We start from the raw sequence: 13,276 nt of genomic DNA, 5'->3' as shown, positions 1-13,276 counted from the left end.
CATCTGCCAAAGAAAAATTAAATGTGCCGTTACTCTGCCTCACCACCATGGAGTTTCGGATTTCTTTGGTCCGTGGAAGTTAATGGCAAGTTAAGTCCCTTACATAACTGCCTTTCCATGGAGACTTCGGTCTGCTCCTTTAATTAGGGATCTTCTCAAAAGTTAGATTGCGTGACAAATTACCCATACGCACATGTTGGTATTTTCAGCAAGGGAAGGTAAAATGAGGTTGTTGGCAGTAGTTTAGTTTCAGGCATTTTTTAAAGTGCTACCCCAAAGTAACGTGATGCAGACCTACCATTCTGAGGTGCCACGTTGCCTTCTTGCCCCGCTTCATCCACAGTTCTTCCCAAGATGGGCTGCAAGCACAGAGGATGAGGTGATAGAAGTCAGCACCCAACCAGAAGGTGATTATTTTCCAGGAAAGCAGTGGGATTTGCTCCTGGCTTTAAGGCATCTGAGCTGAGTTGCTGCTCTTGCACAGAGGATGATGATGGGATCTGCTCTGACCCTCCTTCCCCCAGCAGCTGAGTATGGGATGAGGACCAGGGGCCACCAGGACTAGAGATAGCACCGAGGAGCCTGTAGTGGTGGACTGGAGGGTTGTGCCTCCATGACAGCAAGGCAACAGCAAATCACTGTTGTGCTGAGCCAGGGTTTGAAGCTCACCGTGTATGTGTGAGGCTCCTTTGAGGTGGGACTGCACAAAAAGCCATGTGGCTTTAAGTTGCTCTAACTTGCAGAGCTCTTCAGTTCGGCCTGCAAAGAAGAGCCGTGCATTTTGTGTGCCCTCCTTTCAGTGCTCTTTAGGGTTAGGGGCTATGGCTGCTGGTACTGTGGTACCCTGAGCAAGCGAGATACCAGAAGCCATGGCAGCCAGCTCTTCATTAGTCTGGTTTAGTAGGAAGTTCTGGTTTGGGTAAAATGGTGGGCTAGCGTGGCTGTCCCGTCTCCAGCTCCGTCTTGCACCAGACACGGACTTGGACTTAGTTGACATTTCTCCTCATGCATTGCCACCAGTAAGAAAACTCCAGCACGGTGAATTGTGGTCTCCTTTGCTGAACTCGCTGCCTCAAACTGTCCAGAGATGATCGATAGTTACTAAATCACCGCAGAATCGATGCACAAAAGGAATTGAATCCAGAGCTATCCAACTCCCGTTTCCGGCACGTCGGAAAGCCGCGGGAGCCCAGCGAGCCGTGGCGGTCCCGGCCAGAGGGGCGGTGGGGCTCACTTCTGGGGCCGGCCGCCGCAGCCCCTGGGTTTGGTGAGCGGTAACTTGGAGGCAGATCGGTGTCCTTCGGCTTGCGGTCGTGTTGGCTGTGAAGTACTGTGACAAAAATGGAAGGATAAGCAACGCTAAACCCATCGGCAGTGGAATAGCTGGAACCAGCCAGTCAACCCGCTTTATCTTTTTCACTTTCCCTGTTGGCCTAGATGTGTCTTGTCCTATTCGGTTGCCAAATCACTTACAGTTTCTTTCTCTCCGTGGCTGCAATTGCCCTTCAAAATTGGGCGAAAATTTTACAAGAAGTTACAGAAGTATTGGTGATATAAAATGTAGATTTAGTGACACGAGGGTGCTTTAGGGTTTGTGGCTCGGACTTTTTAAACCAGATTTACTTACTACAAAATTTGCAAGTCACAGATATCAGCGAGGACACAAAATCGTACGTGATGGTAAGTGCTTCAGAGGCAAGGATCTCTTTGGATTGCTAAACTTCTGTAAATAGTGGTTTTGGTCACTGATAAAAAAAAAGTCTCTTAAAATTTCAGCTGTTTAGTGTTTGTTTATAAGGGGCAGAATCCTTTGATACAGGATGTTACATCTTTTTTACACTGTGTCAATAATACCTGTTTAGGTAACTAATGCAAAACCAGCAAGCTGTTGGCATGTATTAAGTAATCACATATGTCTTCCACCATTTTAATGAGTTTTCTTCTCAAGTTAAAATATACCATAATTTATTTTTTTTTTACATTCTGAGTACGTTACTTCAGAACTTGACATAAAAAAAAAAAAGTTGATAAAGGACCTGCATCAAACACTGCGTTCAGCTGTGGGCAGTGATCTTGTCCTCTTGCAAAAGAGAGCCCTCTCCAGAGTGAAGCACGCTGCAAATCCAGACCCTCCTTCACGGCACAGTTACCTTCAAAACAAGGCACAGAACCTGCACTAGTAATTAAGTCAACGCTGAGGAAATCCATGTCCTGATGCTCTGTTGATCCGCAGCACGTGAGGAGACTCGAGATGGCGAGCCCGTGGGAGCGCATGGTCTCTCCACATGTATTTTAATGTCTCAATCTCAATTAGCCATTAGATACCACCATGTTAAAAACAAACAAGCCCTGCTAATAATGTGCCAAGCGACAGAGTCAAGAGGTGTGAGGAAGCATTCCTGCGGAGACGATGTAATTTTCATTGGGGGCAGTAGGATGCAGAGGTGAGATTGTAACGATACCACTACTAGTCTTTCTGCTGCAGCTGACACTACTTTTTGAAGTATATTTGGGCCATCAGTATTCCTGTATCACAGCATCTTTCAGTCTTTTTGCCCAAAATGAAGGTTTTATGCTTAGATTTTGAGGTGCCCATCTATGCGACTGAGCAAGATAGGCAGAAAAAAGGTGGAGAGGTGCTACGTCGGGCTTCAGCTGCGTTGCTTGCTCTCCAGTCTTGGTAGCCTTGTATCGTTCATGATAGTTGGGTACCAGGGACCTCTCGTGTGGCAGTCCTGTTGGCATTCAGGGGTGATACTGGTCCTGTTAAGGAGCAGGGACATAAATCACTAATTCCGCCTATTCTTCTCCATGGGATCCAGGTCCAACATAAACTTTTCAGATGATCCCTAGCAGGATTAAAGTCCTCCACAAGCAGGCAGAGGCAAGCTATTCAGAAAAACAAGGTCATGCTGCCTTTTTCTTTTTTTTTTTTTTTTTTTTGGTAAGCACAGGAATCAACAAAGCGATGTTATATAACTTCTATTTATATCCCACTCGCTCACTAGCTGCAGGCATACAAGAGTAGCTGAGAAGGGAATTTAATGAGCTCTCAGGGCTTGCTCACCTTCCAGAGCGGGTAGGAGCCAGCTTGTTTTGAAGTGCGTCAGCAAATGAAACTGGTGGTGGGTGGGTGGTTTGGGTAGGTGGACTGACTTGTTGCTATGGTTTTCTTTAATTCCTCTGTCTCTCAAGAAGATCTTACACTTTTTTTTTTTTTCTTTTGGGGAGTCTGCAGACTTCCTTGTTTCTCACACCTACACAGAGCTCGCTGGTTCGGCGAGGAAGTGGGATTCATGCTCCTGCCATGCAAGAGCCTTGCACAGATTAGCTGGGTGACCCGGCGGGTGCGTGCTCCCACATGCATGCAGGAGGAACTCAAATAAGGCTCCGTGCTGAAGGCAGGTCAGGCCCCCAAGTCTCCCACGCTTTGGAAGCCATCTGCTCCGTCTGCGGGGGGATTTCAACCCCGAACGCAGCAGCCACGTTTCTACCTATTGCTGCCCCGCTGTGCCTTCACCTCCTGGTGACCACCCCGGCACCTCACTGTCCTGGGGGTTCGTACTGGCTCTGGGAGGTTTGTTCCTACTTTCCTCTTCATGAAATTACTTCATATTGCATCAAGATTTTAGGTGTTGCTGTAGGAGAATGTGTAGAATACAAGGGCTCTTTCTAAAATGAGTGGTGTAAATCTGCTGCGACTTTCATTTGAAGCTGGTTGGGAAGGACGAGCTGTTACAAGGGTCTGTCTGTGTCATTCGTACCCCTCCAAAAACCTCCTCTGTCACTGGAGCAGAGCCTTGCCAGGATGGCACGTGGATGCCCGTGACAGGGACTTGGTCTTATTTGTGGAAAATCGAGCTGGGAAGTCCCCCTTCTGCTTTCAGGACAAAAGCTTATTTTGCACTTTGTAAAAAAAACGCCAGGCAGTTGAGGTGTTCTGGCAGGTTTTCCTTATGGATTTATTTCAAACTGTGAAGTATGCTCAGCATGAAATATTTCAGCTGCCATTTCCTTAAGCTGTGCGAGACTAATGATACCTATCACTCTCGACACACGTCGCGGAGTGATGGAGCTTTTAGTGAGCCGGGACGTATGGAAGATCTCAAGAAAAGAGAGGTATCGGTGATATTTAAAATAAATAATTGAGGGGGGAGAGAAAGCAAAGTTGGGTTTGAATTTTCTGCAGTGGAAGCCCTTGCAATATGTTTAGGCAGAACGTAAAGGGTTGGCATTTGTATTTAATTCAGTGCTTGTGTTAGCAGTGCAGTTCCCCTTAAAATGTGGCTGCTTTGAAGTAGTCCAGCTATAAGAAACGGTACGGGGGTGGCAAGCCCTTTCCGCAGACATGAGGTAGCACAGAAGTTTTGCATCAGTTGATGCTGGCAGCCTGTCCAGAGAGCCCAAGCAAGTTAACATCCCCATAATAATCTCTCCCTAACATTGGAATAAAATGTCCTGAATTGGAGCCAGAGAGCTGATCTCTCTTCTATCTGGAGGGACTTTCCTCGTTAAAGTACCACAACTAGTCAAGTTCATGGGGTATTTTCTGTTCACTGGCATGGGAAATGGGGAGGGAGACGACAACAGTTTGCTTTAATTTGTGAGGTGCTTGCTGTGGCATGGCTTTCCCTTATTTATCGGTAATCAAGTATTTGCTTTCCCGGGGAATCCTCTGGGGCCTGATCAGATGGTCTGGCAGGGCTTAACGGCTGTGGTCTGCTGGGACGGCGCTGTGGACGCCGAGGGTGTGGTGCGGGAAACGCTCAGTCCTCTGCGGGATGACGGCCGTCTCTGCTTGGGTTCTGCAGCTTCCCTAAAACCAGGCCCCCCTTCCTTCAGGAGGAAGCACGCATCCCAGCAGATGCCTCTTAAACCGGAGGCTCGCTAATAGGGCTTAGCTGTATTTCTCACGACGCGATCGTTCAGACAGCGCGTACGGTCCAGCCTGTCGGTACTGAGTGCGGGGCGGAAAGCCGAGCTATTCGATGCGAGACCATCCAACAGTTGTTCCTTTTCTCGGCTGGCCAAACGGTTGTGACTTCGGGGCAGATCCGGCTAACGGGTGGCGGCGTAGAGGAAGGTGTTCCCAGTACAGGTGACAGCACGCGCAGGCGAAACGGGGTACGCCTCTCAACGGCAAGAGCCTGAAACCAGCTGCCTTCGCTGGTTCCTCCCCCCCATTTTACAGTCCTACGCTGGGCACACTCGTTCATCGCTAAACTTACTGTGGATTAGTTAAACTTAGAGCGGATTAGTCAGGTGCGTCTGTTCTCGGTACACTTAGCACAAAGGTATTGCTCTGCTGCGGTTGACGGCTTCGCTCTCCAAAGGGCGGATGTCAGCTCTGCTGGGTAAAAAACCAGTTTGCCACCGATTTGCTGGTACATGAGACACGTTAAGGAGCGTTCATACATGCCGTGAGGTTATCCTGCCTCCCGGATCCTGCTCCCCTGAACTGCTGGGTGGGCCAGGCTGTAGCTGATCAACATGCTGTAATTTAAACTTGGCCTTTGATTTATTTCCAAGTGAAATCAGCTGAGCTGCTCTGCCACTCATCATTGGAAATTACCTATATTTTGTGTCAAAGACCTTGGAAGGCAAGGCAGGAGGGTGAAGAGGTGAAGTGGTGATGCTAGGTAATGTGCCTGTTCTTTGCTGATTTTTTTTTTTAAGTTGGATTCTACAATCCAGATTGTTAATGATCTGCAATGTTTAAGAACATGCCAAAAAATAACCACCACAGAAAATTATATTACTTCTGAATAAAATGCCAGCAAGCAAAAATAGTATTTTCAGTTTAGCAAAAAAGGTAGGTAAACATTTAATAGCGTATGTAAATAATTTGAAGGGGAGAGGATACCAGCTTCCTGAGGTAACCATGGGAAAGACATAAATTAAAAAAAAAAAAAAAAAATTAAAAAATCAGTGACTGGAGGTTAGAGTGACATAAGAAGGAGCTTAATCACATGTTTCCAACAGTAATTAACCACTGGAACAGAATATGGACAGACATAGTTCATCACCTCTGATGCCTTCTAAAGAAAGATAGGATGCATTTCTCCAAAAGATGTGTTACTTATTAACTGAGCCCAAAGTTGTCTTTGAGCAAGAGCAAAGGGCTGATGGTGCTCAGAGGTGGGCCAGGCTGTAGCTGATCAACACGCTGTAATTTAAACTTGGCCTTTGATTTATTTTCAAGTGAAATCAGTCACTTGGTTTGCAGCTTTTCTTCTGCAACGTTTTGCATGGACCAGGGAGATGAAGTTGTAGGTGGTGTGGTGATGGTTTTTACTTAGCGTCCTCCTTCGGCTCAGAGGCTGTGTGCTGGAGGGCAGAGGTGTAAGGGGGATGTTCTGCCGTGCGTGAGGTTTCTGGTTGGATTTCTTTGGGAGCAGAGTTGGGTGATAGAGAGGAGAAGGAAGGAGACGTTATTGCACAGGTTTCCTAGTACCTGGTGGTGGTAGTTGTTTTACTCTGTAGTAATTTAACAGCCCACTTTGGATGTTGGGAGGAGGACTCAGTGTGGCTGACTTGGCAGATGTGATGCCCATGCTGGGTTCTTCTGCTTCCATCGCCTCGAAACAAATACAGGCTCATCATAATGCTTCACGTATCGGACGCCTGTAAAAGATGCGGCATACTGCTACTTGCCTAGTGCTTCCTACCTGCGTGGAAACAATGCACCACAAAAATATATTTATTCTCAAGCCACCTACAAGACTTAGAAGAACTTGGAAGCCTTTACGCAAGAAGATTTTCCCCTTGTGTTTCTTAACAAAGTTCTTTCCGTTGCCCCAAGTTAGTCTTGAATGAGCTTGTGTAGGTGGTGGTTGCTCCATCTTTAAAATAACGATTGAGAACACTTTGCGTGATGCCCTTATGTACGGTGAGCGTAGCTATCGTGTTAGAAGCTTGTGCATGTCATATGCGGATGTTTTTGACTTTGTTTCATTCTGTGGCTGTGTAATTAATTGCAGTCACATTATCTCCGATATCCTCGCATCGGAGAGAAGTCTTGGTTCATTTAATCGGCTGGTTGTTGTGCTCTGGTTATGTATTGTGTTTTGCTGAGGTGCATGTACTTGTAAAGCCGTTTGCTGAGGCTGGCATTCATAAAACAAACCTCATGATCTTCTGTGTGTCATGTGATGTCTCTTGTTTAATGACAATGACTCTTTTAACAGTCGTTAACAAAACACAGTTAAAATACAGTTTCATACTGCCTGATTTTAGCACTCAGTGTGAGCAGGCAACTGGTCCACTGCCAGCGTCTCGAGTACAAGATGAAGCTCGTATCCTCACTTGCCTTTCAGGTAGCTTTTCCTCCGGTACCTCATACTGGGATAGCCGGGTGAAGTCCACAGACTGGTACGTTACAGGTCGCGGTGCCCTGCCCTGCCCTACCGTAGGGTTCTCGGAGATCGCGGGTCCCAGCTTGGCGGTGGCTCAATCGAGAGGGTCTGTCGGGGAGATGAAGAACTGGCCTGGGCTCCGCTGCCCGGGCACGGTGAGGGCAGCGCGCTCTCTTGTTGACAGGACACTTGGCTTTGGGGTTTGCATTCATTTGCGTCAAGGGGCCCTCAAAGGAGCAGCTGAAGTCCAATGCTCCCGTGTCGGTGGTACGTTAAAAGCACTATTCTTCAAAAAGCCCAGTGGGTGTCGAGGTTTGCTGTTCTCTTCGTTCCAAGCTGCTCTCCTAGCACACTTGCTCCTTCAGCAGTCTTGCTGGTGGTTGCACGACATCTATGTGCAAGCCAGGACACTGGCATACAGTAGTCTAAAATGGCCACTCTATTTCCATTTTTAAAAGGGAGATTTTTCCATTTTTTGCTTTGAGGCTACACCTGTAAATAAATTTTAGGATTTCTGTCATAATTATCACTACCAATTACCTGCTCGAGCGCAACTTGCAAGATCACACCTCTTAAAATACAGTATCTTTGATAGCTGGCATGTGGTTGATACATATGTGTGAAGGTGTTAGGCATCCTGACCTAAACTGAAACAATCATTTTGTGACGACCATTGAACGTATGCACAGCACGCATAAGAAAGAATTACTGGAAATGTTTGCTTCATTTGTTTTTTCTCTGAAGTGCAGTGGGAAGTCAGTTAAGAAGCTCGAAAAGATGACAAAAATTAAGCCTGCCAGCAAGTAACAATTACTTGCATACAAGGTATTTCTTCAGCGTGGTTCATTTAAAAAAAAAAAAGCTTTTCCTTCACCGCTGCTTCATCGCAGGGAAACTCCTCCTGTATAGGCTCTTGAGATGTGCAGCCAGGTGACAACCATCGCTCGCCTGACGAGCAAGTTGTGGCATTTTTCAGAAAGCGGTTACCCTTTCTGGAACCTATGGTTTATGCAGGTCTATCTGTAAAATATGATTACTGGTATGCTCATTGTGTAATACCGGTAGAGTAAAATTTTCAAGATGCAACATAGATACTCTGTCTCCGTCAGTTCTTCTAGCCACCGCGTAAGAGACCGTGTCTCAGAGGGCTGGCTGTCTAAATGACCCAAACCGGGGTTTGGTTACTGGTCAGCAGCTCAGGGAAATCATGTTAATGCACCTCTTGGTTATGATTTTAATTTGACAGTATTCTGTCCATTAAGTCTGGTCAGGTCAAAGAACCAGTTTAGAATAAAAAAAAAAATCTGGATAAGTAAACTCTTACTCAGACAAAGGATGTTTTTATTTGGGTATATTTTATGAGAAAACATTAAAAACTCTTGAAATGAAGTATTGGATTAGAGATACCTGCAAATACTGTTAAATGAATTGGGCACCCAAATCGTCTTGTGCCATGTCACAGGGCCCAGCACAATTTCTGTTGCAGCAGCTTTCGGTAGAAGACACCTCTTGCGGGGTGCTGGCGTCTCTGTTCTACCAGGCGGTTTGGACGGATGTCAGGAGAAGGTACCGGTGTGGCCGGCTTTGCGGGCGTGCGATGCCCGTGCTGGGTGGTTCTCCTTTCCCTCCTCTCTGTTAATCATTAGAAGTAAGAATGGACTCTTAAGAGTTTACCTGAGATGCTCTGGGCAGGTAGAAGGAATGGCAGTAGTGGGAGGGATCTCTCATGTGAATATTGACCAACTTCTTTAAGAGCGCTGCTCTTCTGTCTGTAATCAAAGATGCAACTTTATTAGTGTTTCAAAGTCTTTCAGCGCTGTTCTGACTGCAGCTGCTCGGGAGTGATCAAAGGCAGGCGTACCAGAGACGGCCTTGTGTGCTCTGCTTTGCAGAAAAGCAGGCAGGATATATTGCTATTCCCATTTTAATTTGTTTTTTCAATAAATCAGGGTTCATTCCTATTCATCATGTAAAGCTGTTGGATCGTGAGCCGCTGCAGAATGCTAACTAATTTCATAATACTCTGCATAAGGTGACCCACTTATAAGTTCATCCTTCAGTTGTATTTAAGCTCTGGTCCTGATTTATGTAACAGCATATTGGTTTCATCAAGAATTGTCTGATCACTCACTGTGGTGGCTCCTTTTTGACCTGTACATGATTTGTATTCTCCTCGATTTTAGGAAGAACTTTCTGTCTCTCTGCACATACGGGCAGAAGAACATTAATAAACCTTTTTAAAAGTAGTCAATGCTTTCAGTTTTTCTGTTACTTAAAGATACATTGGAGTAGGAATTAAAAGGGGTTTTAAGAAGTCTGCTGCAGACAGGACGATGGAAACTTAGCACGAAATATCCCTCATTACATTGCCCTGTTCGGACGTTTTTGGACTGTGATTAACGTGGACTATTGCATGTTGAGAGTCACAGTCCCTTTGATTCGAGGGCGGGAAGGCAGGACAGTTCTTCTTCCTCTATATTTTGCTCATACGCTTTTGTTTCTGAACTGAGAATCAAATCACAGATAATTCCATTGTCCTTACCTTAATTCATTGTACCTTAATTCCGCTGTGGAGAGAGAAGTGTGCTGCCTAAATGTATTAGGCCTAGCTTGATTTATTGCACTCACTTTTCTTTAGAAATGTATTTGGAAGTTGTTAATAAGCGAGTTAACGTAGCTGAGACACTGGGGCTTCCTTAGCAATAAAGTATGAGTTTCCGTTGCTCTAGGTTTCAGTTTACTGAAAACTAATTAACCTCCCAGTCCTTCAGGATATCACGCAGTGAAGAAAGGTGAAATAATCTGTATTCAGACCTGCGTATGAAGATAGAGATCCTGTTCCATTTTCTCTTGTAGCATTCATTCTTCTGCCGACTGACGGAAGATAAGAAATCTGAAAAGTTCTTTAAGGTTTTTTATGATCGCATGAAAGTGGCACAGCAAGAAATCAAGGCTACTGTCACAGTCAATACTAGTGACTTAGGAAATAAAAAGAAGGATGAAGACTCAGACAGAGATGTACCGAGCAGGAAAAGAGGTAATCCCTAGTTGTTCCATTTCTGAAGTCACAAGGGAGTAAAATGCTTTGTTTTGAACTCATTTCAATTGATGCAATAATGCTCTGATCTCTGATCCCACAGAGCAAAGTTCAGAGATCAGTGGTGCCCTGGCTTGGGATTTCAAGAGCTTCATCCCCTCTTCATCCATTTGTGAGATTGTGCTATTGAAATGAATTTTCTGAGATGAGACTCTGCCGCCTTGTCTGTCGTGACAAGCTGCCCAAATCTGATCCATAGTAACGACCCTGGACTGTGGGTTGTGGTCAGTGCCTTCTCTAACAATAAGTGGAGAAATCCTAATTTTCTTCTGTAGTAGGTCCTTTGATCATAACTCCTGATAGCACTAGAGGTGTGTGCCCTAACCAATTAATACCAGAATTTATAACTTCAATGCGGTTCGCATAAAAGGTGCGAAGAGTGACACGATACCCTTCTAAGCTCGAGACCCTCACACCACACTAAACATACTTACCAGAAAGAACTGATGATGAGTAGCTGGCCTGCGTGTGAAACTGTAATGGGAAATGTGTGAATAGATTTTTCTGGTCCCCTTTATTCAGTTTCCCTAAGGAAGACCTGTTCTTGTGTGTTTTAGTGAGAGAGCCTATGACCCAAATCACTGAGGAGGTCCGGGATCAGTTACTGGAGGCCTCTGCAGCTACAAGAAAGGCTTACAACACTTACCGGAGGGAAGCCGATCCCGATGATCATTATTCGGCCGGAGAAGGAGCACAGTCTGCGGCAGACAAGAGCAAAGATGACCTGGAGATGAGTGCTGTGATCTCAATAATGCAACCCATCCTCCGGTTCTTGCAGCTGCTCTGTGAAAACCACAATCGGGATTTGCAGGTACAGCCTGGCTCCTGAGCAGGCGTGCTCATGTCGCCGTGCGCAGTCGCTGCTGTCGCATCGGTCTCGCCAATCCCATGCCTTTTTAAATTGATACGTGACCGACTTTTTTCTTTGGCTTTGAAGATAATCCAAAGAAAGCATTTATGCCTTGCTGGACAAATACAGGGAAGTCCAGTTATCCAGTGTTCAGTGGTCTTTTCAATGTATGTAAAAGGTGGTGGGATCAACGCTTCGTGTGGCTTTTTTAGAAGTATATACTTAAAGTAAGCAAGTGTTCTGCTGTGAAGTTAGTGATCTACTTTTTAGAGGGGAAGGAAAGGGGGGAAAAAAAGTCATGTAGGAAAATCAAGCGAGCCCTGGGACTTTGGTTCCAGCAGCCCTCAGGCATGTGCTTACTTTCCAGTGAACAGGTTCTCATGGGTTTTCATGGACCTGTTCACGTGCATAGAGTTGAACACGTGGAGATGGTATCAGGAAAGCCTCAGCTGGAGTTGAGTCTGGTGAGGAACATCAAGGGCAACGATACCACCTTCACCTTTGTCTTTACTGGTAAGACCATCCTTCACAAACCTTAGGTCCATGAGACCAGAGGGAAGGTCTGGAGCAAGGAAGACATACTCTCAGTGGAGGAGAATTGGGTTAGGAATCGCTGAACAAGCTAGACATGCACAAGTCCACGGTGCCTGATGGGAAGCTCCAGGCCCTCTCTGGAGTGTTGGGTCCAGTCCTGGGCTCCCAAGTCCAGCAGAGCTTCTTAAGGAAGACTGAGGGACTGGAGCATCTAATGGGCAAGGAGGAGGTGGGGAGAGGTCAGCCTGGAGAGGAGAAGGCTCGGGCTATCTCACCCGCGTGTATGAATACCTGACGGGGGGATGTGAAGAGGACGGAGCCAGGCTCTGCTCGGTGGTGCCCCATGACGGGGCAAGGGGGTTGGACTAGACAGTCTCCAAAGGTCCCTGCCAGCCTCCGCTGTCCTCTGGTACTCTGTGATGTGTTTCTATAATTTTAAATAGCGAGCCCAGAACTTGTACATTCGTAATCGTGTCTAGCGCATGCCTCTGCAGGAGATAAGATTTTTGCTTACAAATGGACTGCAATTAATGTGATGATTTGTTCAGCGTAACTGCTGCTGCTGGATGAGAATTGAATGCGAGCGAGCAGCTAGTGAGACACAGTACAATGTACTAAATGTCCTCATAAAGGAGGAATAATTGCCGTGATTGCATATTGTTGTGTGGCACGCCAGAAGTGTAGGACCCTGCGTGAGTGCTTTTCAGACCTGCCAAATCACTTCCGCTGAACTCGAATGCCCTGCTGCTGGCAATATGTGAAATCAAATCTGTATGGTAATGCTCCTGTGCTGTGAACGTGGAATTCTTTTAGCATTTTCTAGGTGCTGAGGTTACATACATCGGGGTTTCTCCTAATTTTTTTCGAAAAACTATTTGATCTTTGTTTTGTCAAACAATTTTCATGCCGTTAGCGATGTCGGAGACAAGTAGGACGGCAGTTTTATATGGCAGTAGTCCAAACCGCACACACATGATCCTTTGCTGCTGCTGTCTTTGGCTAGGCACTGAAAGCTATAGGAGCAAAATTGACTTCAAGCCAATGCAGAAACTTGGCGTGAACTGTTCACCATCCTGAACAATTAAACTCCCTAAATAGAAGGTAGTTGCACTCAGCTCTGGGAGAAAAAGTTTTTTTTTTTTATTTAGGGGAAAAAAAAAAAAAGCTGGTAGGAACAATTTCTCAAATACAGTCCTCTTGCCGCTTGCCTGCCTCGATGCTTGCCTTTCTCCTTCAGCCCTGAAGGGGAGTCAGGAGCGTTTGAAGCTTCAAGACCTTTGCCTCATCAGCTAGTATGTTGCAACTGAACTCCTGATCAATATTGCCAGTGGACTCGCTGCTTAAAGGAATAAGTAAGACGTGTTCTGGAAGGTGTGCATCTTCCAAAACTGCGTAAGTTAGATTTGAATTAGAACTGAATAGGGATCACCTGCCCAGTGC

At 45.9% G+C, this 13,276-nt stretch overlaps 1 protein-coding gene across 2 annotated transcripts in view; it reads left to right on the top strand.

Moving 5' to 3' along the window:
• Nucleotides 1-13,276, top strand: part of ITPR1 (inositol 1,4,5-trisphosphate receptor type 1) — a gene marked incomplete at its 3' end in the record, with an annotated part of 162,775 nt that overhangs the window by 106,503 nt on the left and 42,996 nt on the right. For both annotated transcript variants that reach the window (XM_082004787.1, XM_082004786.1), the window contains 2 exons: nucleotides 10,212-10,392; nucleotides 11,010-11,263. In XM_082004787.1, the coding sequence (XP_081860913.1) occupies nucleotides 10,212-10,392; nucleotides 11,010-11,263 (435 nt within the window). The remainder of the gene's footprint in view (nucleotides 1-10,211; nucleotides 10,393-11,009; nucleotides 11,264-13,276) is intronic.

Source organism: Phaethon aethereus, assembly GCF_964289735.1.
Source record: "Phaethon aethereus genome assembly, chromosome: 11".
Lineage (NCBI taxonomy): Eukaryota > Metazoa > Chordata > Aves > Phaethontiformes > Phaethontidae > Phaethon > Phaethon aethereus.
Note: the sequence above shows the minus strand (reverse complement) of the source record. Positions and strands in the feature narration are given on the sequence as shown.